The sequence below is a fragment of the Orbicella faveolata genome, unplaced genomic scaffold (genome assembly GCF_042242905.1).
Source record: "Orbicella faveolata isolate gen_17 unplaced genomic scaffold, um_ofav_v1 contig_13, whole genome shotgun sequence".
NCBI lineage: Eukaryota > Metazoa > Cnidaria > Anthozoa > Scleractinia > Merulinidae > Orbicella > Orbicella faveolata.
Window position 1 is genome coordinate 30,376,671 of NW_028301540.1, and position 25,199 is coordinate 30,401,869.

General features: G+C 40.5%; 2 protein-coding genes across 4 annotated transcripts; both read right to left on the bottom strand.

Annotated features, from left to right (window-relative positions):
- Positions 1-2,714: 2,714 nt before the first annotated feature.
- LOC110054381 (solute carrier family 22 member 15-like) lies at positions 2,715-11,858 on the bottom strand. Of its 3 annotated transcripts, XM_089285384.1 has the most exons (11): positions 11,729-11,858; positions 11,523-11,587; positions 8,451-8,774; positions 7,345-7,573; positions 6,552-6,750; positions 6,061-6,279; positions 5,506-5,640; positions 4,974-5,074; positions 4,648-4,756; positions 3,651-3,723; positions 2,715-3,274 (listed from the first exon to the last, which is right to left on the bottom strand). In XM_089285384.1, the coding sequence occupies exons 3-11, from the start codon at positions 8,730-8,732 to the stop codon at positions 2,999-3,001; spliced, it is 1,623 nt and encodes a 540-aa protein (XP_089141510.1). In that variant the 5' UTR covers positions 8,733-8,774; positions 11,523-11,587; positions 11,729-11,858; the 3' UTR covers positions 2,715-2,998. The 3 variants fall into 3 exon arrangements, with proteins under 3 accessions (XP_089141510.1, XP_089141512.1, XP_089141511.1); XM_089285386.1 differs by lacking the exon at positions 11,523-11,587; XM_089285385.1 differs by lacking the exon at positions 11,729-11,858 and having other exon boundaries at positions 11,523-11,715.
- Positions 11,859-12,021: 163 nt separating this feature from the next.
- LOC110054329 (organic cation transporter protein-like) lies at positions 12,022-23,355 on the bottom strand. Its single transcript, XM_089285383.1, has 11 exons — positions 23,250-23,355; positions 23,047-23,141; positions 20,254-20,538; positions 19,488-19,716; positions 18,522-18,720; positions 17,784-18,002; positions 17,263-17,397; positions 16,352-16,452; positions 15,377-15,485; positions 14,770-14,842; positions 12,022-13,416 (listed from the first exon to the last, which is right to left on the bottom strand). The coding sequence occupies exons 3-11, from the start codon at positions 20,536-20,538 to the stop codon at positions 13,135-13,137; spliced, it is 1,632 nt and encodes a 543-aa protein (XP_089141509.1). The 5' UTR covers positions 23,047-23,141; positions 23,250-23,355; the 3' UTR covers positions 12,022-13,134.
- Positions 23,356-25,199: the final 1,844 nt, after the last annotated feature.

The following is a 25,199-nucleotide window of genomic DNA, read 5'->3' on the forward strand; positions in this document are numbered from 1 at the left end:
GGATCTAAAGACATTTCATAAAGTCTGTAAATGGGTCAAATTTTCCAGTGGGAATGGTTATGAAGGTCGGCAAACATCAAAGGAACAAACAAAGATGCCAAGATTTAGGTTGGAAGGTCGACCGTGCAGAATGTTTTGTTTTGCGTTCGTGCACTATTAACTATGTGTTGATAAAAAAAGAAAAAAAAAAGATCAAAATAGATTCTCTCGTAAATAAACTATAAAGGTGCGTAAAGGTCTCATGCATGATTACGTCACGTGCTCAAAATTCACTACCGAGCCTCGTTTGCGTTAAATTTTCTCCAACTTCTGATACCTTAGTGTTATTTTTACGTGAGCATTATTTTCATCTTTGCTACTTTGGAAATTTGCTCATGATAAAATTCACGATTCGCATTTTTAAAGCGAAGTTTGGAGGTGAAATTGGCAGTCTAATGTCAACATGCTTGAGGCAATAGGGAGTTTAAGAAAACGCGACGGCGACGCCGAGGACAACGTCGGTTAAAAAATGAACTTATAATTTACCTACGAATCTTGCGATACCCTAAAGTCATTTAGTTTGTTTCTCACTGTCCAAATTACCTCGAAACTGAATATGGAACACAGTGTTAAATTCGGAAAATAAATTTAAAAAATTAGCCGTTGTCGTACCGTTCACGTTCTCCAGGCAAGGCAGAATTTGGTCATTTCACGTCGTCAGTTTTGCAGTGGAAGGCAAAGACATGTACCAAGAATTATAACGCACGTGCACAGCCATTGTTCTGCTCATTAAACCTTTTGTTTAGCGACGTTCCCGTTGCCGTTGCCGTCGTGGTTTTCTTAAACTCCCTAATGTTACCTTAACCCTCAATGTTCCCTCGGGAACACTGCGGGTCTCGGGGGGAAACAATCATAAAATGTCTATTATACGCGATTGCCCAGCCTTTGAAATAGTTACGCTGGATGCAGTAAATAAATTTTCGGCAACAGATACCAGAAAATACCACCCGTCCACAGGTGCGAAATCTGAAAACAACTTTCGGTTTACCGCAGAGACTTTGGTTCCTTCCTTACCTCAGCACGTAATTCTCCAACGCTTGCGTCTTTTTCGCATTGCTCTTCGTTTTGGTGCCTCGATCTTTTTCACGTTTACCATCATAGAGAGACGGTAATTAAGAAACTAGTGAGACAATCTCAGATATTGCAGAGTGTAATTTACGTCTCTGAATGCAGTAGTCACACAGGTCCTCACCCCTGCTGTTCTCTCCCTTGGTAGTCAACTAGGCCTTTTTCCCTTTGCAGAATATGAGCGGAAAAAAACTTGATAAGACATATCTTAGCCGCGTGTATGTTTCATGTTTGTGTTTTGGCCAAAAATAACTAACAATTACCGTTTGTCAAAACGGTTTTAAATCTATTGTGGTATTTTATCTTGAGTTTCGTTCATTTTATAGCATTACTTTTCACGCCGTTTGTAATTTGATACTTTTGTTTTCCTCACCAATGCATGCAACAAAATCCCTTTGTTTCCACGAAAATAAAAGAAAGATGTGTATTTTTTTAACTTACTGCTGGAGATAAATGGAATATAAAAGTTAAATATCTGCTGAAAAGTCGAAGAGGAACGATTTTGTTTTATTCAAAATGCCATTTCACCGATAAACAAGAATTAATCTAATTATCAAATAGTCACGTCGAATCACGGAATAGTGCGTTCTAATTCTGCTGCCAGCCGAGTTGGTGTAAACAAAACCACATCAAATTAATACGCAATGCTATCGAGTAATACAAGCATTGAAGGTAGAGATCTTTACTTGACCGAAATTATTTCCCACATCAGTGAGCGAGTCGCCTCATCGACTAATGAAATTAATTGGAGGTTTCAGTAAGTGCCACGGAGTCTGCGGCAATAACATGAAGTTTCTTTTGTCACAAATTTACTAGTTCCGGCTGAATATGATCTTTGGATGGGCTCTCTTTCATAGAAGAGGAAACAAACAAGCTGCTAAGGAGAAGCAATATGTTCCGATTCTCTATCTCAACCCTGGCAAATACACAATAATTATAAAACAGCAGACGACATTTCTGTAATCGAGCTAGGGAAGATTCCAGAAGATACGCAGTCACAGTAACGTTCTTTGCACTAAAAAACAAGCAAAAAAAAAAAAAAAAAAAAAAAAAAAAAAAAAATAGGCGCCATATAGGCGCATGAGACTACTGCTTAAAAGGTGGAAACACAAAAAGTAGAATTGTCCTATATATACAGTTATGATGTGAGGTTTATATGAAATAATTCATATATGAACTGCGGTAGTAGATGAAAGTGAAGAATGATCATCGCAGTTAATTTTCCAATTTAAGCAATTGGAAAGAAGAAGCCTGAAAAAATCAGGGCTTCAACTGGATTCGAACCCGTGACCTTCGCGATACCGGTGCGATGCTCTACCAACTGAGCCGTGAAGCCACACATTGCGGCACTCTCGCTGACTATTTCAGGCCCCGTCCACACGTATCCGGATATTTTTGAATCCGCAAGTTTTTCTTTCCGGATACGGCTTCCCGTCCACATGCACCCGGCGAATTCGGCAGCGAATCCGGATATTTTTTTTAATCCGCTCTCCAGAGTGGAAAAAATAAATCCGCAACAAATCCGAATGTAATGCCGGGCTATCTACAGGAGGTCAGGGTGAACAGGTTCTTAATTACAGAGTAAAAACAATCAGTAATTCTCTGAATGGTGTGTCTACTAAAATGTGTTTTAATAAGCTTTAAATAATACTGTTTCTGTTACATAGATTTAGGTTTTACTATATTACTATACTATATGTTTCCTATGGCTCCAAAGCTGACAAATATGGCTCTTTAGAATATAGATTCCTTTGTTTTCCTTAGTATATATGGTGCTCATGTAGCCAATTTTTAGCGGCTGGGGGGTTCATAATCGGCAGTTTCTTACATCTAGGTTTTATTACATCACTCATGAAATCACCAGTTTGCTTTAGAAAGTCTCCAGGCCAGTTCATATAGAAGACGGATTCTTATCATCCACAAGATGAGCCCTGCTGCCGGTGGTGTCGTTGACGGCATCAGCCATGGAGAGGTCTTTCATCTCCTCTGGGTCCTTTTCTTTGGGGTCTGTCAGTTGTAATGTCATATAGGCCTCTTCTGCGCTGTCGGTGTCCATTGTCTCAGCGGTTGGCATTCCTTTCGTCTCTGGCAGCGTCTGAGACAACAAACCCGCTAACAGCGCGTTAATTCCCATGATGCCATACGGGAGGAGTGGATGCACGAGTCGCTGAGAGATGATAACAGAAAAGAAAGTGAATTATATTGAAGCTATGTGGTAATATCAATCATATCTTCTGGCTATGTAGATTTCAAGGCGCCTTTAACGCTGGGAATGTTTTTGATGATTTTAAGACATAACTGTGGGAGATGGAAGGATAAAGGCTTTAAAAAACGTCTAGGGATACCGCATTTCCAAACACCAAGAGAGAGTTTAAAATACGACGCGCAGCGGAGTATTTTGGACGAACTTCGAGGTGTTTGGAAATGTGGTCAAACACTGTCTTGAGTGTTTGGTATTCTTTCCAATCGAATCTAAAAACCAAGGAAAAAACGGAGATATAAAATCGTAAAAATCTTTGCTGATTTATCATAAAATTTCTCACCAGATGGATGATATAAGGAGACGAAAATGACCCAATCCTCGCAGCTGCTGTTGATGATCCCATGCCGATGTTCCTATAATGAACACAACAATGATCGAGATCTTATTTCTCCTAATCTGGATTCATTATTAAGCGGGCTGGCAAGTAATGAGAATAAAGATCCTCAACAAGGAGATATTGTCTTGATGTAATGCTAGATTCTCATGGCTAGTGTTAAAAGAAAGTGTGGCAACCGGTAAGGAGAATTGAGAAGTCTGATGGCTCCACAGGGATGCCTCATTATGGCGGGGCTCGATTTAAGAAGCATTAAGAGACAATCTGTATGGAAACTGACCTATGAATGTAAGAAAATCATCTAAAAAGACAAACTTCGCTGGGAAAAATATTTTACTGATCTCTTGCATCTGTGCAAACTTCAGAAATGGTAGGGCAAACGCAAAGACTGGCTAAAGAACTCTATTTTGAAGAAAGAACAACTTGTTTGATATGTGAACATTTCATTTGCTTATACAGTGAATGCGATCAAGGGAATAGGCTAGGGACATGAAGACTAAATATGAACTCCTCGGGGGACAGAGACTCCATATGAAAAAGTCAGGGATGCTCGTGAGAAAATTTGAATTCAACCCCTAAATAAAGGAAACCAATCTGGGCGTGACTCAAGCTTTATTTGACTCTTAAAAAGATACCACTTAAAAATGAAATAGGCTTGATTAACAGCCGCTGTTCAGGAAGGGAACCCGCGCTAGGTGACCGGACTCGAGAGACCTGCGAAATCGAGCCTCAAAACAGAATTAAGAGCGTTTTTATCATTATTTCTTCGAGTGCACTCTACAAGATACTTTGGCAGCCAAAAATACTGGCGTTTCGTCATCAACACCCTAAGTGAGTCCAGAATCATTGATTTATGCCCCTAAGCGAGATGACGAACTTGCCCAACCTCTTCATGTGGGAGTCCCTTCCCGTTCCGGGATATGAAGCACGGATCATACCATACCTGATGACTGTGGGAAAGAGCTCAGCAGCGTACACATACACGGCATCGAATGAAATGAATATAAAGAACTTGGCTAACAATGCCATGATAATACGGCCAACCATGAAACCTGCAGGCAACAATAAAATCAGTGTAGTTACGTAATACTGTTTATCATACCACCATATGGATAAACATCAAGTCAAGAAGTTTGTTGGCTTGAAAATGGAAGCCTCAGTTCACTTTACTACTTGTCAATGATAAGGAATTGAGGGATTTTTTTTCCCTTCTGTTGTTTGCTCTTTTTTAAGGTACAGTGTGTTGCAGATGGATCGGAACCAACCTACCTTTGTCCTCACCAGGGTCATACATTGTAAACAACACTGCGCCGGCAGAGGCAATGGCAGCAATAACCATGCAATAAACCAGCGGCCTTTTTCGGCCGAACCTAGAGCAGACAATGTCATTAGCACGTGCAACTATTGATAAAACGGAAAAAACCTCCGGCGTGAAGCAACAGGTGAAACCCGACTGCTAGGGCGGCTTACAATTGAGTGTCGTAAAACCAAAACCGAAGTCATCATCACTCTGTCCAATTCCAAAGGACGCACACAATCCAGTGAACCAATCAAAGCTTGAAGAAATTACACGTGGCTGACGAAAGGCGCGGGAAAAGGTGTGCGAACGGGTCATGATTGGTTTCGGTTTACTTCTGATTGGACGAAGAAGTGACGCGAGTGTTTTTGTTTTAATCGTGTCGCGTAGTTGATGCAAACCCAATTACTTTTCGACAATTAAATGAAAATCGCTCTAATGAAGAAATAAATTAGTTTCAAAGGAATTTCCCGCCAAAAGCGTTAGCGCAGAGGCACCACTCACCTGCCCAAGGCCCAGATACCAACATAATTGGCGGGAATCTCGATAATGGAGGCCAGGAAGAAATTCAGGTACATGTTTCCACCAAGTGTAGGAGCGCTGAATGAAACACCATAGTAAACCATGGCGTTTACAAACCTGTGGATGAAAAGAAGTATTTTTATCTATGTAAAAATGTCTTTTGGATATTTACATAACTGGAGGTCAGGCTCATGTTGTAGCCCTGGGCCCCCGTTCAGAGTCGCCGGGAGCATGTGAAAGTTTCAGCTTTGAGGAGGGTGCGAATTAAAATCTTCAAGGATGAAAAGAAAAACCCTCTACTCTTACTTTTTTGTTTTCTTTTTTACTTACATTACCTACATTATGAGAGTTACTCGAAATACCCTACTTACAGTCCGTTACATTCCTTACATTACGGTACTTATACTACGATTACAATACAATATTTATGCAATACTTACTTGGTTACAGTTATTCCACTTATATTACGGCATTTGTTTTCCCCTTCCCCCCCCCCCCCCCCGCCCCCATCCCCCTTTTGCCTCTCTTCTAACTTACCAGGCATACCAAGACACAACAGTCCTGTGCAACATTTTCTTGGTTCGAAACAAATCTCTGACGTCTCCCATTTTTTGTACCTTCCCATCAGCACTCGGGTTGTAGAGAAGTTCGTCCGGATATTCCTTCTTGTTAGTGGCAGCGATATCTCGCAGCACATCCTCTGTCTCTGTAACCCTTCCTTTTAGCAGCAAGTACCTTGATGACTCTGGAATAAACCTGAATTAAAAGAGCTACGTCACGGTTTGCGCATCTTAACGAGTTTAGCGTAAAGTTTTCAAGTTCATCGTTTGTAATCCGTGTCAATCTTTTCCATCCTTAACCATCCTTGTTCATTTATGGTTTATAATTATCTCCATAGAGTTTTTCTATCTTAGCAGACTATTATTTTCAGGTTTACTTTAATTTAAAGGTTATATTTTACCTGGCCAAACTAACTCTAAATAACGTGACTTCTTTGTACCGATGGAACTTGTTCACTAGTCACTTACCGCCAACCTAAAATAGAAGGTAAACCAGGCGCGGCACAGATGATTGACAGAATTCTCCAGTCACGCACTCCATACGCCAGACCTGCTAACATTACGAGAGCTAAGGTCCACGAGTACCACAGTGACGTACCAGCCACGTGACGATGCCTCCTTCCCACAAACTCAGTTGCCAGCACGTAAATTCCCATGCCCCCTCCCCCTGAAAAAACCGTCACAAGAATATTGAGTGAGATTACAGAAAATTTAACTTTCTCTATGTAAGGCATAGGTTCCATTTCCACCGTTCTCCCGAGTCCGATCTACGTTCTTTCCAGAGTAGAAGGGCTCCTTTCCCTAACATCGGCTGGTAATCGAGCTAGCCTATGTAAGGGATTACAGTAGGTTTGCATGCAGAGTTGAACCCCTATTAAGCGGCCACCTTCGGGGAAATGGGAGGTGGTCGCTTAATAGGGGTTGGCCGCTAAATAGGTGTTCGTGTGCTTTAAATATTTCTAGAACAGGGTAATTGCTTAGCAAACATGAATCGTCAAAACAATTATTATAAACGTGTGTTTGAATGTTTTTATCAGCGTTAAATTCTATTTCAGAATCTTATCTACCATGGTCTTTTCCAAAATAAAGCCAAACTACGTGTATTAAATTTTGGGTGGCCGCATAAAAGAAGTAAGGACAATAGAGAACTCTCTTAGCGGACAACCAAAAGGCGGGGGCTGTTTATAGCGGTGGCCGGTAAATAACGGTTTCATTTATAGTATTTTACTGACTGATGTCTTCAGTCTCATGTCTAACTCACCAATGCACAGTCCAGTCAAGAGCCTGAATAGAATAAAAAGCCAGAAATGATGAGGAAAGGACGCGAAAAGGCCAAACAAACTGCACGCGAACGAGAATACGAGCAGAATGGGTTTACGGCCAATGATATCTGACAAAACACCGCCAATGACTGCACCAACCAGCCAGCCAGCAAACACCAGTGATGTGGAAAGGGAGGAGAGCACGGCTTTGTCACAAACCAGGTCAAACTTAAATCAAACAACAACAAAACACCAACACTGTTACAAAAGGACAAACAAAAGAACAAAAGTTCCAACAATAAGAAAACACGAAAGTATGATTGATCATCGCAGTTACACACACAACTTTTAAAAGCAGTTGTGAAATTAAAGCCTGAAAAAAGACATTCAGGCTCGAGAGGGATTTTCAGGCTTTAATTTCTCAACTGCTTAAGTTGTGTGTATAACTGCGAGGATCAATCAAATCTTTCTCCGCAATTCAAATATATGATCTTTCATATACTTGAAATTTCATATTTTACTTGTAACAAGAGAACATCATCACTGTTACAAACGTGTATGGCAAATGTCGCTACTAACTTGACTTATGTTTATGCCATTGACACAAATGGAAACCATGGGTGCTTTCCATTCCACAAAAACCCCGAAAACTTGACAAATGATAAAAAAATTTCCTGGGATAGGTTCTGGGAAATCTGGAAATGGTTGAATTCCCGAAAAGCGAACCATTCAACCTAAAATTCCAGAAATTCCGGGAGGAAAATAAAGTGGAAAGAAAATTCCTGATAAGAAATTTCCAAAAATTTCGGTATACCTCGCAAGGTTTTCCTCTTTTCCGGAAATTCTGGAAAATGCTGTTCCATTTGTTACTGGAAAGTTCAAACCGGAATTTGTGGTTAAATGGAAAACGCCCCATGATTAAAAATTTCAAACAATAACAAATAGATAATTACAAATAGTTACAAATAGATCTGTAAGATGGAAAAAATGGCATGTCTCTCGAGTTTAAGTTTTACCCTGAGCACAGATGAGCCTTTCCACAATTTGTCTTTTAAAAAATGTAACAACAGGATCTATGATGCTGAACGTTCAACAAACTGCATACCTGCGTGACAACGGAAGTAAAATCATCGGTAAATGTCCAGGCCTCCCTCGGCATATCGCAGCGTCTTTTGTCCACTGCAGTGAATTCTCCGGTGAAGTTACAAGCACTGTTATTGACATGAGGGACACACATCCACTTGGGTTCCGCAGAGATGAAAGTAGGTACCATGACCTGGAAGGTTATATTGAAAAATTCTATGTAGCTTAGGATAAAGATCAGCCTGATCTGGTACAGCCCCATGCTCCCAATCTTTTCCAGTACCTCGTCCACGGTCAGCGCCATTTTTTGGGTCGTTTTAACCAGATTAAAGGTTCAAAGGGATGGCTGAAATGCAAAGAAACTCTACATCAGTATCATATCGGAACTAGTAAGGTGTTGTGTTTTTCGACTTGGAAATGACTCGATATCATGACGAAGCACTCTACGGGATTGGCCGATAGCCCTTTTCACGGACTTCACGGTTAACATTTCTCATTTGCATTACAATATAATCTAGCATGGGTGTGAGGCAATTTCGGGCTATTTTGTGGTTTCTGCACGAAATTGCCACATCCAGGCGACGTTAGATTACACTGTAATGCAAATGAGAAAACTAACCATGAAAAGGGTTATTGTTTTATAGCTGACTGAAAGACATCTTTTTGGCGCGTGCAAATAACTAAAAAGAATCGCTATTTTGTAAAAAGTGAAAGGAATTTAAAAGAGTAACATTTGATCGACGTGAGTTTCATTAATTAGCAATGTAGCTCTGAAATATTACAGTAGTTTTTTTTTGCCGATACATGGTCTTTTCTGCGAAGCTGTCGTCATTTTCTGATATTTTCTGAGCTGATATTATTTTAGGCCTGATATTATTGATCATACTTTTTGATGGAGGGGAATGGTTATGAAGGTCGGGAAACGTTAAAGGAATAAACAAAGATGCCAAGATTTCGGTTGGAAGGTTCACAACCGTGCACAATCTTTTGCTTTGCGCTCATACACTATGAGTGAATTACGTGACCAAAACGTTTCTATTGGTTAGTTCCTCAGTACGGAGTAAACAACTATTGTGTTTTGTGCACGGTCAAGTTCAAAAAAAGAGAACAATAACATGCAACAAACTTCTGACACCTTTGTGTTATTTTCACGTGAGCATTATTTTCATCTTTGCTGCTTTGGATATTTGCTCATGATAAAAATCATGATTCGCATTTTTAAAGCGAAGATTTGAGGTGAAATTTGCCAGTCTGATGTCAACATGCGCGAGGCAATGTTCCCTTGACCCTCAATGTTCCCTCGGGGAACATTGAGGGTCTTGGGGGGAAACAATCATAAAGTGCTCATTACATGCGCTTGCCCAGCCTTGCCAATAGTAACACTGGATGCAGTAAATAATTTCCAGCAACAGATACCTGCAAAATTTTAATTTCTATCCGTGTTGGGACTACAGCTTTTTATTTCTTGCTTCAATATTTGTTTCAGTTTTGGGGTCACGAGTTTCTTTCCAAAAAAATGCGAGACATCGCTTTCGTCAATTAGACCTGGAGGTTTGAAAAACAGGCGATACATAAACTGCTTTTCCCACACGTAAGAAGGCAAAGTGCAAGTAAAATGGCACAATGATCGTGAGTCTTCTCTGTATGATTGTGAGATGCAAATTTTTTACCAGAGACGCCTGGGAACGAGCCATGTCCGCTGTCAGCAATCCTTTTGGCAAGTAAAAACACAGGTGGCTCAAGCTCATTGTTATGTCTGCGTCATTAACACTTTGCGAGATACTATACAGTGTAAGGAGTCTGTAAGCGAGCGTGGTTAAGAACTACTCATGACCTTCGCTGTAAGAGATCGTATGGAAAATACTGCTCTCGCTGGAAAGTATACGAAATTGGCAACAAAATTTTCCTTTAACTCACTTAAGTTGTCTTCTTGTCGTTTCCGCGTACGATTTTACAGTGTTGAAGGTGTCTTAGCGACGGATAAATGTCAAAGCCTTAATCCGTCGCTAGGACGCCCTCAACGCTGTAAAATCTTAAGAAACGACAAGAAGACAACTAAGGTTAGTTTAAAGGAAAATTTTACTGCCAATTTCGTACACCTTACAGCAACAGCATTATTTTTCCATACGATCTCTAACAACGGAGGTCATAAGTACCCGTAGTTATTTAAAACCAGCTACAGTACTTCGTAACGTGACAAGTAATAATGACGTTCACATACTTGGGCCACCTGCGGTAGAGATCCCATTCTACGATCCTGACACAAAGTCAGACTCGGGAAATTTAGAAAAATACTGCTTGTGAAAGGGATTGCTAAAAAAATAATTCACCTTTTAACGCTTTTTCGACTCTCATAGTTTGTCCCCGTGATCCCCAAAATTTGTTACTTATTTACTCATCCGTTGGCAGGTGATATCCAGTTTCCTTGGCCCTTTTGTTTTGTGCCTCTCGTTAAGCGTTCGAGAAAGATAAACCTTACAAGTCGTGCTTGAGAAACAGAAGTATGCATGATAAAGTTATAACAATAAATGCCGCTGAACTCAGCCATTCCTATTCGGAAAGAGGTACTTTTTTATCCTAAGAAAATGTGATATCAACTGAACAAGTTCGAAAATGAGTGAATGATCCTACTTGAGGAAGAAATTCCAAATGCCTTCGCGATCTCAACAAAAAATGGAAAGCACTTCGAAACTGCAACAATACCGATACATCAGGCAGTCATTTGAGTTATACATTGTAAAACAAATAAATTAGTTGTGGAACATGTTTCGCTCTTTACACCTTTTAAGATATTTGATACTGATCAAGTGCAGCTTCACCTGCCGATGCCAGAGCTAGGGGTCATCCTATTTTGATTGTAGATCACCGACATCTAAAATCAGGCATGCAAGCCTTGAGAGGCAAAATTTAGACTTTCTAGTTTTCTTTGCTGTATCATCGTTATTATATATCCTGGCTGAGTAGAGCGTTTAATATGCGGGCGGTAAGCTCCCCGGGGCTTAAATGATACCTGTGAACTTATAGGTCAGAACTTCAGAACATTTATACTGATGCAGATCATAATACAAGCGCATTCCATTCAGTGGGTACGTACCATGCCGTGCCAGTGCTACAAAAGAGCTCTTGTGCAGCTTGTTCTTTCGAGCAAGGGCGTGATCACTGAAATAAACTCAAACATCGGCATCGTGTACTCGTAAAACACGAGATCAAATTCGGCTGCGCCTCGAACATGCACAAAGCGCAAAGTTTGGTACTCTTCATTCAATAAACAGGCAAATCTCGCTTTCAAAGCTGTCTTACCTTTGTACCTTTATCTGCTATTTCTCCAAAAATGAAATAAATGCTTCTCGTGCTGGCAGGTCACTATTATTGTAGAGCTTGCATTACAAGGACTCGCAAAACACAGTGAACATTGAACCTTTTGTCTCACTAGGATCATGTTTGCGTTCCTCGGTTGATGATTGGCAGATGTAAGCAAGTGTGCTTTTATGACATTTATCGTTCGACACTACTGTGTTTCTGTTATGAAATGCGTCAGTGTTTTTTCAGACTAATTAATCGTATTAAACATTCTACAACCAAAACAAAGAAGATTTTGTCACAGATTATTTTCTTTACGTTGCGGTATTCACGGATTACAATATACAAAGTACAAGAAATCCTGGGGAGTGGACTCCCATATAAAAAAGGTAGGGATGTTCGTCGTGCCTCTTAGGAGTGAAAAGACGGTTTTGGTAGCTCTTGAGGTGTTCAGCCTCGAAAGGTCCACATCAGAAGCTTTTGCGGTTCCTTTTAGGGTATTGGGCCGAAAATATGACAGGCGATAAATAGATAGTGAGTTGTTTTAAGACTGGTACTTCTATTAAAAATAATCAAGCCACGCTCACAAATCAGAATCTTAGTACCTCTTCAGGGGTTTTTTCAAAATTTCCGACAAGCACCCCGGTACTTTTTATATGGGTGTCCCCTCCGGGCGAGAAATCGCATTTACGTTTATCCATCATCAGCAGTCACGATTTCCGCTGCTCCGCGGAATGCGGGCTGCTAATCAAGCTGATGGCAACTCGCATCGCCCGCGCGTAACAAGTGAGAGGATCGAGAAAATCAGCTCCCATACTCTCCACTCCTTTCTAGTCTGCGAACACACCAAGTTCATTTGTCTTCTGTTTTGGAGGTGCAAAACAAAAACTGAAAAAAGGTCTTCGATAGCAGCCTTGCCTTTATTATCATTTCATATCAATTCCATCCTCGAGCGTAAGTTATCAGTTCCATCTACGCTCGAGGTTAAGCAAACAAACTACCCTAACTGATTAGCTGATACTTTTACAACAAGAGTAACAATCTAACAATGTGCAGTAACAATGCGCGACATTAACGTTCTCCAAATGCAAAAAATAACCGCGATTTCCAAATAATCAGCAAAACGCTATACCACCCGAGAAAATTACGATATAGAAGCCTAAAATTTCAATTGAAGACCGGGTGATATAGAATACGCCCCTAGTATAAGCCCCATTTCCCCTGCTTAGAGCTTCATACAAAAACCTCCGTGCTTCGAGTATTTTTTTACTTATTTGTGCCTTGTTTTTCTTATTCCCAAGAACACATGTCCACCCAAAACCCCTTATGAAGTTATATAAACCCAGGGCACAAAACCAATATTTTATGGTAGAAGATCAAATAAAAAAATCAAAGCAATTTTGTGTTTAAAATGCAGTGTTGAAAGAGGGATCATCCGTAATATTTTTTCGGCTGTTCATGACACTACCATTCAAATCTTCCTTTTTCTCGTCATCTTTTTCTTTTTCCTTGTCTAGCTCTGTACAATCCATGGCGATGTTTTGTATGCCAAGCTCTGCGCCCTCTTCTGAGTCCATAGTTTCAGCGGTCGGCGTTCCACTCGTCTCCGGTAGAGTCATGCACAGTACGCTTGCCAGCAAAGCATTAGTACCCATAATGCCATACGGTAGGAGAGGGTGCACACGAGTCTGTTCAGGCAATGATAAGAATTGACATTTAAACTGGAAGCAAATACTAATTGCTGACCCCGGCACGTGACATGAGAATACAGATCAAGCTTATTCGAAAAACTTAAACAGTGCCCCTTTTCTGGTCAGGAAGTCCTTTTAGCTTGCCATCTGTGCTGATATATGTAGTTTGCCAAATTTGCTGAATTCGACTAAAGTACGCTTGTACGCTCAAGACTTTTCGGGCTCTTACAAGGCTCTACAAAACCGCAGTCTATAACTTTAAAAATACGACGTTTTCGTTGACAACTTGTTGACCAATATAATAAAGCAATTATCCTACGTTGCAATACGACTTCGATACTTACTTCATTGTGATAGGCTAAGAGCAATTTAACGTTCATTTTAATTTGACTGCAGTGCAAACTAAGCCGCTGCAGCGATCATAATTTTCTCAATCATATGATAACTGAGTAATTGTACGAAAGCGCGCGCAATTAAAGATTTACACTGCTCGTGACATTTGAAAATTCTTTCAAATTGCACTTGCCTAAAGGCTTGTGCAATCTTGAGAAAACATTTAAATATCACTCGTGTAATGTAAATCCTTAAAGGGGCTCAGTCACGGTATTTTGAGTTATTTTGGCCACATACAAAATTACCTTTAAATGGTAGGAAACCTGAAAATAACAGTTTAATAAGATAGAAAAACACCAAAGAGATAATGATAAACCATAATGGAACAAGGATGGCCAAGGATGGAGAAGATTGACACGGATTACAAACGACGAATTTAAAAAATTGAAGCTAAACTTTTCAAGATGTGCAAACCATGACGTAGCTCCTTTAAATCCACCGGCAATTATACGATTACCTGGCCAAGATTACTAATCTGGCGCAATGTCGTTGGATCTTATAGAACTCAGCCTACGTACGGTCTCTTCCGTTAAGTAAAAGGCCAATAGAAATTCCACGTGATTTTGCAAAATGACTCTCACGTTTATCGCCCAGAAACAACCGGATAACAGGTCGCGTCTAAACTACGACGGAGAAATTTGAAAACGGAAGTTTCACCGTGAAAACGCATCAAATGTTTCCCCCCCACACTACGCCGGAGGAATTTCAAAACGCAACGGTACAATCATCGGCTATTTTGGATTTGCGTTTGAGGAAAACTCGGACAGGAAAATGTCACGAATATCGTAACCTCATCGTTTTCGAAGAGCTCCGTTTTCAAAATGTTTTCTGTCCACACTAAAAGGCAAAGTCGGCGTTTTCAAAATCCTCCGGCTTGAAGAGCGTTTTCGAAAAGCTCCTTTTTCGTGACGGTGTAATGTGGACGGGGCCTCAGAGAATCCCACATTATTTACTTACCAGATGAACAATATAGGGAGAAGTGAAAGAACCAATCCGGCCAGCAGATGTAGAGGAACCCATTCCAATGTTTCTTAAGACAAAAAAAAAAAAAAATGCAAAATTGAAAACGTCGATTTGGTGAAACTTTGATTTTAGCATTATTCTCGTCATTGTGGCTACTCGGCAGAACAACCCTCCTACTGCCGTGTATAGTATCATTATTAGCTCAAGAGTTTTTCACAACAAGAGGCTGCACGGCATAGGAACCAGTCTGTATCATTTTACAAATTCTTCTAACCGGTGTCCATGGTTTCTTGCAACCTCGTTTCCAGGGTCTCTTATCTTACCGCCCTCCAGAGGGCGGTAAGATGAGAGACCCTGGGAACGAGGTTGGGTTTCTTGTGATACTGGTATGAAGAATTTGCAGTCTGTATGATCCGCTATTATCTCTATTTTTTGAAAAAGAAAATATGAGAAGAAATTATCTTAAATTAATCATAGTTTTACGCGCGTCTGTCTTTCATTGAGATGGTGAAAGAAGTTCTGTAGTTAGAGAAATGAAAGACGCAACGATTGGTAAATTTAAAAAGCTGAAGCGGTTTACATAGTTATCTACTTTTCTAACCTGATCGTCGTTGGGAACAGTTCGGCGGAATAAACATACACTGCCGAGAAAGAGATGAAGACAAAAAACTTCGCAGCAAGCGCCATAATGATCCGACCAGCCGCATAACCTGCAACAAAAAAAACGTACCTTCAAAAATACGTTCACTTAAACACAGACAGGCTTGGAATAGTCACATCGCATGTTACGACTTGAATGTCTTCGCCAGGGATCCTAGATTACTTAATATGCTTTTTTACAATGATGTATTTTTCGTGTTTCGCTTAGCTAGCTGCTCAGCGAACCAAACCGGGAAGGCGTTCATCATTAAAAACGTAATAAGGACGTCGATTTTCAGGAATCTCAGTCTCGCCCATTGTAAAATCCTTCCGTATCTCACTAAGTCCGGTTTCCACATTGCTTCTCTCCTCTGGATGGTACTAGTGGGATGTTGTTCTTTGCTGGATATTCCCCTCCCCGCCAAGCACCTAAAGCACTTTGTCCGGTTGAAATAGTAACAGGGAGTTTAAGAAAACAACGACGGCAACGGTAACGGGAACGTCCCTAAACAAAAGGTTTAATGAGCAGAACAATGGCTGTGCAGGTGCATTATAATTCTTGGTACATTTCTTTGCCGTCCTCTGCAAAACAACAACGTGAAATGATCAAATGCTGCGTTGTCAAGAGAACGTGAACCACGACGGCTAATTTTTTATTCTTATCTAAAATGTTTCGCCGTGTGCCAGATTCAGTTTCGTGATAGTTCTGACACTGAGAAACTAAGGAAAATAACTTAAGAGTATCGCGAGATTCGTAGGTAAAATATATAATCATTTTTTAATCGACGTTGTCCTCGGCGTCGCGTTCTGGTTTCTTAAACTCCCGATTGATTGATGTGAGGTAACTTGCCCGGCCAGGGCTTGCAATTGTACCCAGATGTTTTCCACATATCATTTTCCAGCCCTACGCCATACATCAATAAAATACTCAACTTACATTTGTCGTTACCAGGATCATACATCGTAAACAACACTGCGCCGATCGAGGCAATGGCAGCAAGAATCATGAAGTAAATCAGAGCCTTTTTCCGTCCAAACCTGATACAAAGAGAAGCCGTAAAACATTTCCGTTAAAGGCTGGCCTTCACTAACGACGGAGTCGTAATCAGAAGCGTAGAGTGATACGATCTAGTAAAAATCAAACCGACGGAGTCGGAAGCAGAAGGGGAAGAATAAACTAATTACAACGCTCGATTCCGCGCCCTGTGATTGGTTGGTTCTTTCGGTTCCGCTTTCAACTCTGACAATCTAGTTTTCACTGGATCGTAAGCGACGGAGTCGTAAACGGAATCGGAAGAGATGGAAACGTTCTGATTCTTCCGAATTCGATTCCGTCGAGCTTATGACTCCGCTTACGGCTCTGTTTTTCGATTTTCACTAGGTCATAAGCGCTCTTACGACTCCGACTCCGACTCCGTCGCTTGTGAAATCCAGCCTTAAATCACTCTATCAACCCTTCATCACTATACAAACGAACTGCTTTTCCTAACCCAGCGAAACTAAATAAACAAAGGTTTGAACCTGACTGGGGATTGACACCGGATGCAAATATTAAAAAGAAAAAAATAAAATAAATCGCAATATTTACACAGGTAGCCGCGTCAGCCTTGGCTGGTTTTTAGGCGTGTCCTCAATCCTGGCCGTAGTGGGATTTGGAGAAAATTCCTGGGAGCAAGGCGAGAACCGACCACGAACTCAACTCACATATGGCACCGAGCCGGAATCGAATCCGGGCTACATTTGATCGAAGGCGAGCGCTCTCATGTACCTCTACGCCACCCTGCTCTAACATTTAATTATTATGGATGTTTGCACTAAGAACCTACGGCACCCGACTGACTGACTTACTTGTCCATGGCCCAGATGCTAACATAGTTGGCGAGAATCTCAATAATAGAAGACAAGAAGAAATTCAGGTACATATTGCCACCAAGCGTCGGAGTGCTGAATGATACACCATAATAAACCATGGCGTTAACAAACCTAAAAACGCAAAAAAGGTAATGGACGTTCAGTTAATGAACGAAGTAAGAAAATAAGGAGATAAATAAATGAATAAATGAATGAATGAATGAATGAATGAATGAATGAATGAATGACCGAATGAATGAATAACTGAATGAATGGAATGTCTTTAAATACAAAGCCGTCCAAGCCCAAACTTTTTTAAACCACGCAGCACTCTTCATTAGTAAGTCTTTCTGGTCCATAACTTTGAGCCCCGATAACGAATAAGGCCTTCCTACCCCGAGAAGAATAAGCCACCCAAAGTACTGAAACCAGATGAGGACTTTTCTGACGAACAACTGGCTCAGATTATATTTTTCGGTAAGGCGAAACTGGCATTATTTCCTGTTGCTTTCACCTACCAGGCATACCACGATACCAGAGTTCTGTGTAACATTTTCTTGGTTCGGAACAGATCCCTTACGTCGCCCAAGGCCTGTACCTTCCCTTCAGCATGCAGGTCCAAGAGAGGTTCTTCTGGGTAGTCCTTCTTGTTGGTGGCAGCGATTCCTCGTAGAATTTCCTCTGTTTCTGTGACTTTTCCCTTCAACAACAAATACCTTGACGATTCAGGAGTAAACCTGCAAGAAAAACCGAGGAAAAAAAGCAAAACAGTGTCAGGAATATCAGCGACACCAGACCTTATTCCCTCTACTTTGGTGCTTTTGTGCTAATTCATCGAAGGGCAAAACAATTTTCTTTCGAGTATTCTTAAGAATGATGAAAATCTGATCTCTCTTTAAAAAATCAATAAATTGTAATGAAAGCAGGTAATAAGAGTAAAAAAAATCATCTACTCTTATTTTAGAACTCATTTTCTCCTAAGAATGATTTGCAAACACATGGTTAATATGCCACATTGGTCCTTCAGAAAGCGATTCTGAGGAATGGTATGGATGGTTTGACTCGTGGCATGGAGAACGGGAACTCAGGAACTTGGGCGCTGATTTCCTGTCTTCCTTGCATTTCATGCACGAAAAAGGCCTAGCTAGGGACATTTTAAATTTTCCTCACCTTCGGCCCCTTCGAGCTCTGTTGCATTCCCCGAGAGCCTGGAAAAAGTAAACTAAAAATTGAATGATAGGACAAATTGGACTCACCACCAGCCCGCGAAGGAAATAAGTCCCGGTGCAGCACAAACAATTGACAGCCATCTCCAGTCACGCACCGCGTATGCCAGTCCTGCTAACATAACCAGCGCCAAGGCCCACGCATACCAAATTGATGTACCAGCCACGTGGCGATGCTTCACTCCCACAAACTCAAGGGCCAGCACGTAGATACCCATAGCACCACCACCTGGTGGAATGGGAGTTCATGAGCAGAATATCAAGTGAAAAAGAATAGTACAATTTATATGAAGAGATGAGTGATCGTGTACTCTATATCAAGGTTTGCGCATCTTGAAAAGTTTAGTCTAAATTTTTCAAGTTCGTCGTTTGCAATCCGTGTCAATCGTCTCCATCCTTAATCATCCTTGTTCCTTTGTGGTTTATTATTATCTCTTTGGTGTTTCTCTATCTTAGGTAACTATTATTTTCAGATTTCCTTCAATTTAAAGGTAATTTTGTACGTAGCCGAATAACTCAAAATACCGTGACTGGGCTCCTTTAACCAAACTCATTTAAAATTACCACTATCTGAAATGTTCAATTTGTTGCTTTTACTGCTACAGTTTATCCAATGGTGTCTGTGTTTAGCTTTACTCCATAAATTTATTGAACCCCTTGGGCAAGACAGTTCGTAGGGATGACAAACTGCTCGAATTCAATGCTGACAAGCTGAAAATATACGTACTGATCAGTTGAGGGCCTGTTTGTTAAAGAAAGCTTAGCGTCTTATCTCCGGCGTCGCTTATATATATTTTCTATTTCGTTTGCAAGAAATACTTAGCTCAGGGTACTATTCTGCGACCCCATTATTATTTTGCAAAATTTCCCCTACAATATTTCAATATTATTCGTACTTCAAGCTTCACCAAATGAGTCCCAAACAATGGCATAAAACGAGGACCCCATGCAAAATTTCTGATCTCTAGCTAAAAGAAGGTGAAACATTACACATACCGATACATATGCCAACAAGAAGTCTAAATAACATGAAAAGCCAGAAGACATTAGGGAAGGCAGCTAACAGGGCAAAGAGACTACACAAGACGGAGAACACGAACATGACTGGCTTCCTCCCAATCTTGTCTGATAAAACTCCTCCTCCTAAAGCACCTAGAAGCCAGCCGGCGAACAGGAGTGAGGTTGAAATGGTGCCGAGCAAAGCTTTGTCACAAACCAGGTCAAACTAAAACAAACAACAAAACAAACAAACAAGCAATCAACAAACAAAAACATGGGCTTCCAGTTGGGCGCCAGGTGGGATTTTTAAGTATATTACTAGTTTAGTGTATATATTTGTTTCATTCATTTTAAGTGGCTTTCCTTCAGTTTTGTTGCTAAGCGCATCGATATTTTACCTTACAGTACAGTTTGCTCTCTCTATAGCGAGGCCATTTAAGTTACTTGCATAGACCAAAACTATCTTATGCTCGACGACCGTTCTTGGGGAGGCTATTTTTCAGGCCTAGCATTATATGAGCCATTCCGGGCTTCCCTATATCTCCATTCACATAAGTTCCCAACAGAAGAAAGGATCCAAAGCATATTTGGGTACGGGGAAAGGGGCAGGAGAGAAGTGCGGGGACGGGACGGGACGGGATGGAGATATGGTCAGGTCTTCCTCGTCCCCTTCGGTATCCAGAGATGTTTTCGTTTCGAACTAAAAACAATTTAATAGTTGTTTATAACTTATCTCCCTTTTTTCCTGTTTCTAATTTCTTGCCTGAGTAACAACTGAGGTGTAGCCATCTGCAAACTCCCAGGCATCCCTCGGCATATCACATCGCTCGTTGTAAAGTTTATCCCCGGGTTTAAATTCGCCGGTCAGGTTACAAGAGCTGTGATTGGTCACGCAAAGCCAGTTGGGTTCAGCGGCGATAAAAGTAGGTACCAGGACTTGGAATGTCATGTTGAACCATTCTATGTAGCCCAGAATGAAAATCAGCCGGATCTGGTAGAATCCCAGGCTCCCAATTCGTTCCAGCATCTGGTCCACTGTCAGTGCCATCTTGTCGAAAAATGAAAACAAAGAGTCTTATCACAACAAGTTTGTTTTATCTTAGTATATATATAAATAATAGCCTCCATTTGGCGCAAAAATATGCTCGGATATTTGTCCGCGGACATTATCTGTTCCGAGAAGCGAACAGTTTTCCGAGAACGTAGCTCGAGGAAAACTGTGAATTTCGAGGAACAGATAATGTCCAAGGACAAATATCCTAGCATACTTTCGCCTCCAAATGGAGGCTATTGTGTTTATTATTCTTCAAATCTTTTTCGCAACGCGCGCAGTTTTGAAAGTTGGGGAATATTCTCGGATATTCCCCAGTTTTAGCCATGTTTGGGTTCGTCTTGATTCTGAATTTTCTACAAAGAACCTGTTTGGGTTTCTAGTTCTCTAAACTTCAGCTTCTATTGGTTGTTTTATGAACTTTGTAGTTGGGCTTCTGAAAGTCGCGTGAAAGTGTTTGGGGGAAGTTGTATTCTAAAAGGATGTTTAATCCTCCAAGATCAGTTCGCCCATTTGGACCACACATTTCTACCGATATGGTATTTAAGTGTGTGTGCATTCGCCAGTCAATTGGTAAAAGATTAGACGAAGGTTGCGCTTAACAGAAGGCATCCCAAGCAATAAAAAGACAGGGTCTCAGTACCGAATTAACCTTATGAAAAGGTCGGGGATTCTCGTCGTCTCGCTTAGGGGTATAAATCAAGGATTCTGTTCTCACTTAGGATGTTTATGACAAAACGCCAGTATTTTTAGCCGTCAAAGTATCTTTCAGAGTGCAATCGAAGAAATAACAATAAATAAAATGTTTAAGCGAGCAACCGGAACGACGACCCTGCTGGTATCTAGAGCCTTGGTCGTGTAATTATGACCACTTTCACAGATCATGGACTGAGAAAGAAGGGTTGAGAGCAAAGATAAACGAAATTAGTGTGATTTGTTAACGTGCGTGCGGCAAAGCTATTTTGCGTTAACTTTAAACAGTTTTTGAAGAGAGAGAAAAAACAGCGACGGTACCAAACGAGGTGTAAATGAGATTTTGGCCTGATTTAAATCTTTGGCTAAAAATAAAGGCCGCAATTTCCGCGGTTTTGAGCAATGATCCGCAGTTGCTGAAAACTTCGCTTTCCGCTGAGTATCAGGTTCAGGTCATTTTAAACATGAGATGAAAGCTTGAACTACCATATAATGTATCTTGATGATCCACAAAGATCAGGATTTTCAGACTAAAATGATCATCACAGATAGAAGACAAAAAAAAAAAAAAAAAAAAAAAAACAGTTGGCAAAATTTAAAGCGCTTGTTAGCGTGTGTGCCCTCGATGGGGACCAAATTGAGAGCACTTCGAACACATCGTGCGTATTTCTTTTTTTATGATGCATTTTATGGCCGTGGAGAAGGGGTATTCCCACATATATGGGTATGCGCCGCTGTGAAGGCTATGATTTTGAGGCGGTTTAGTCAGGGATAGGGTATTCAGACAGTTTTGGTCTAGAATGGGGTCTAATTTATCGGAAAACTGGCCAGTGTAAAAATAATGTAGTCTTGAACAGGGTTCTTTACCCGGCATTAATTCAGGTGTCTCTTCTTTAACAGTAGATTGCGTTTCTAGCCATTAAACAATTTATAACTAAACTTTCCATACCTCTGTCGTGTGTGCTACAGTAGTTAAGAAAGATTCAGAAGATTAAGAGAAATTTTTAAAACGCCTGAGTACTAGCGTCTACTTCTGCTTCGGGACGTCTTTGAAGGCCTGCCAAAAGTGGCAGCTAGATATGATATCAGTCAAATTATTGCGGCAGGGTATTCAAAATATTGTGCTTATACAGATAGATTTTACGGTGAATAGCCCCAGATAAGGCAATTATTATCAACATGAGAAACGATTTCCGTTCCAAACGCTGAATAAAACCGCTGAGAAAGTAACTGCAAAAATAAGAACTTCTTCATACGAGACAGAAGACCGGAAACCAGGCCGCTTAGAGGGACGAATTTTGTCTCCTGTTCATCTATACAAGCCCGGTTACCGAGATGAAAAAGAAACTAGGGAAAACTATCGATTGCGTGCTGTAAAAGCAGAAAAACAAACAAACAAACAAACAAACAAATAATAACAAACAAAGAGCAAAAATAAGAAAAATAAAATTGAAAAATATAAAAAAGCAAAAATATGAAACGCCTGTTGTACAGGAGTCCTTTATCATACCTCTGTCAACACTTGCAGTTTTGCTGCAGCTAAATAGAACGCATCTTTAAATGTGCGTGAAAATACAATAGACAACGCAACATGTCGCCTTCTTTTGAATGCGAAGCTATGTTTTTCGTCCCAGTAATTTACTGGGTTTTCATAGAGGAAAATATTTTAACAGCCCAAATACCGAGATCTCGGTCGCAAAAACCGAGACAGCGGAAACAAGGCTAGCCTGCCTTTTCGTCATATGAACATCAAATAACTCGTGGCCTGAAATATGAAATTAATCTCGCTACAGGACATTACTAGAGTCTTACCTTGACTCGAAGAGACGAAAAGCTTTCTTCAGCCACCCGCCTTCCTTCGGTCTAGCTTTGTCACTTGTGAATGACTTTATCTGCCGTGGGATTTTCTATTTGATCAGACGAAACATATCGATGAAAATTTAAGCCGTGGTTAATCGAAAAGAATCAGACAAATGCCCTAAGGCCAACTTTGGAAATTAAAGAACTTGACCCACGCAATACAGATATTAGACAACATTGAGAAGATAATTTAAAAGGAATTCCAAGTTCTCCAGGTAGGAGTCGAAGCAACGACCCTGTGGTTTCAAGTCCAGACACTCTCAGTACTACTGAGCTACAGGAGACTAGAAGCAGCTAATGTCACTAGAGAAGCTCATGTGATAAACAGGTTAGGTGTGGAATGTCAATAGGCCGCAAATGAGAGGGTGGATGTTTAGCCTGGTAAATATGATACAAGATGATTATTTTTTAATTTCCCCATCAAATCTACCGCCCTAAAAATCTACCATCTCATCACCGTAAAACTAAACGAAAGGAACTTCTCTTTAATCCTTATAGTCAGACCAGATAACTTTACTGAAACAATATAAATTACTGGGAGTACGAACTATGATAGAACTACAACAGAAACCACGACTCGAGCGGTTTTCTTTTGAGTGTCGAAAAATATGATTGGTTTTGCATCAACTACGCTACACGATTGGCTTATAAAACTCGCGCCACTTTTTTATCCTATCAGAAGTAAATCAAGACCAATCGTGACTCTCCCGTACTCGTTTTCCCGCGCTTTCTGTACCAGTTATCACTTCGAGTTTTGATTGGTTCACTGTATTGTGTGTGTCCTGTGTGACTGGCAAATACTATAAATTTGGTTTTGCGACACTCAGTTGAAAACTGCTCTCAAGAAAAAAAAGCAGTATTAAAGTAATTGAGATGAAGTCTCTTGTTACCTTCCCCAATCTCAACGTACAATTTATTACTTTGACCATTTTAAATTATGTTTGTATAGGTAATCATACGGTTTCAAGTTCAATTTGGAATTAATTTGCATGAGTGAGTTTTTCCAAAAGCTGAAATTGCACGAGCCGCTTCGGCGAGTGCAGTTGCAGCTTTTTGAAAAAATCACAACTCGTAAAAATATACAGCGATACTACACACCAAAACATCTGATAAGATATATGAATTGCATTGCACGTAACTCACGCAACTTTCCCGCACTTCTCATGACGGCTACTGATTACATTTTTCCTGGACTTACCGCCAGCCATATGTCTTCCCTTCCTTGCAGCCGATTGTATCAAGTTTTTTTTCCCCACACCTTTACGGTTACCATTTTTGATTTGAGCTTTAATTCCTTTGTTTGTTAGTTCTGTCATAGTGTTATCTAAACACCCTCTTGTTTTCAGGTTCGTGAACTCCATGGTGTATTATGGCGTAAGTCTAAGGCACCTGTGTTAGGCGGCAACATGTACCTCAACTTCTTTCTCATAAGTGTGCTCGAAATTCCAGCCAATTACGCTGCCATTTTCTGCAATAAAAGGTACGTGGATGCTACTGATTGAGCTGTACTTTTCATTTGGTGTTTAGTTTTTATTATTCTGATCCGTTCAACAAAAAGTCTTTGGATAAAACCGTAAGGTGTGACCATTCAAATGAAAGCTATTGAGCAGTACTTTCATGTGGTACTGTTTATTATGCTGTGTAAGGTGGTTCTATCTTTGAGTTTTTGGATAAAACCCTACTGCGTGATCATTCAAATGAAAGCTATTGAACAGAGTACTTTGTTACTTAATGCTGTAACATTTTGTTATGACACAGTTGCTGGATCAGTAAAACCTTTATTCTGTGACAATTCCAGTAAAAGTTATTTACTTGTAAACTTGTAGTGACATTCCAAACATCGTCAAATAGGAGTTAACTATTTTGTTCTTTTTTCTTGAGTGTTTGAAACGCAATCGTTAGTTAGATTTTGGACTGCTGATATCGAGTGTTATGAAAAGGTGCAGAAATGGTGGCCCAGAGTAAAATTGAGGTCTTCTTTACTAATCGTCTTTTGCTTTGAATGAAAATTCCATCATCATGCAGGTTCGGGCGAAAGAAAACTGTTATTTTTCCCATGATCCTTGCTGCGCTTGCCTCGATGGGAGCAGAACTGCTGACCAAAA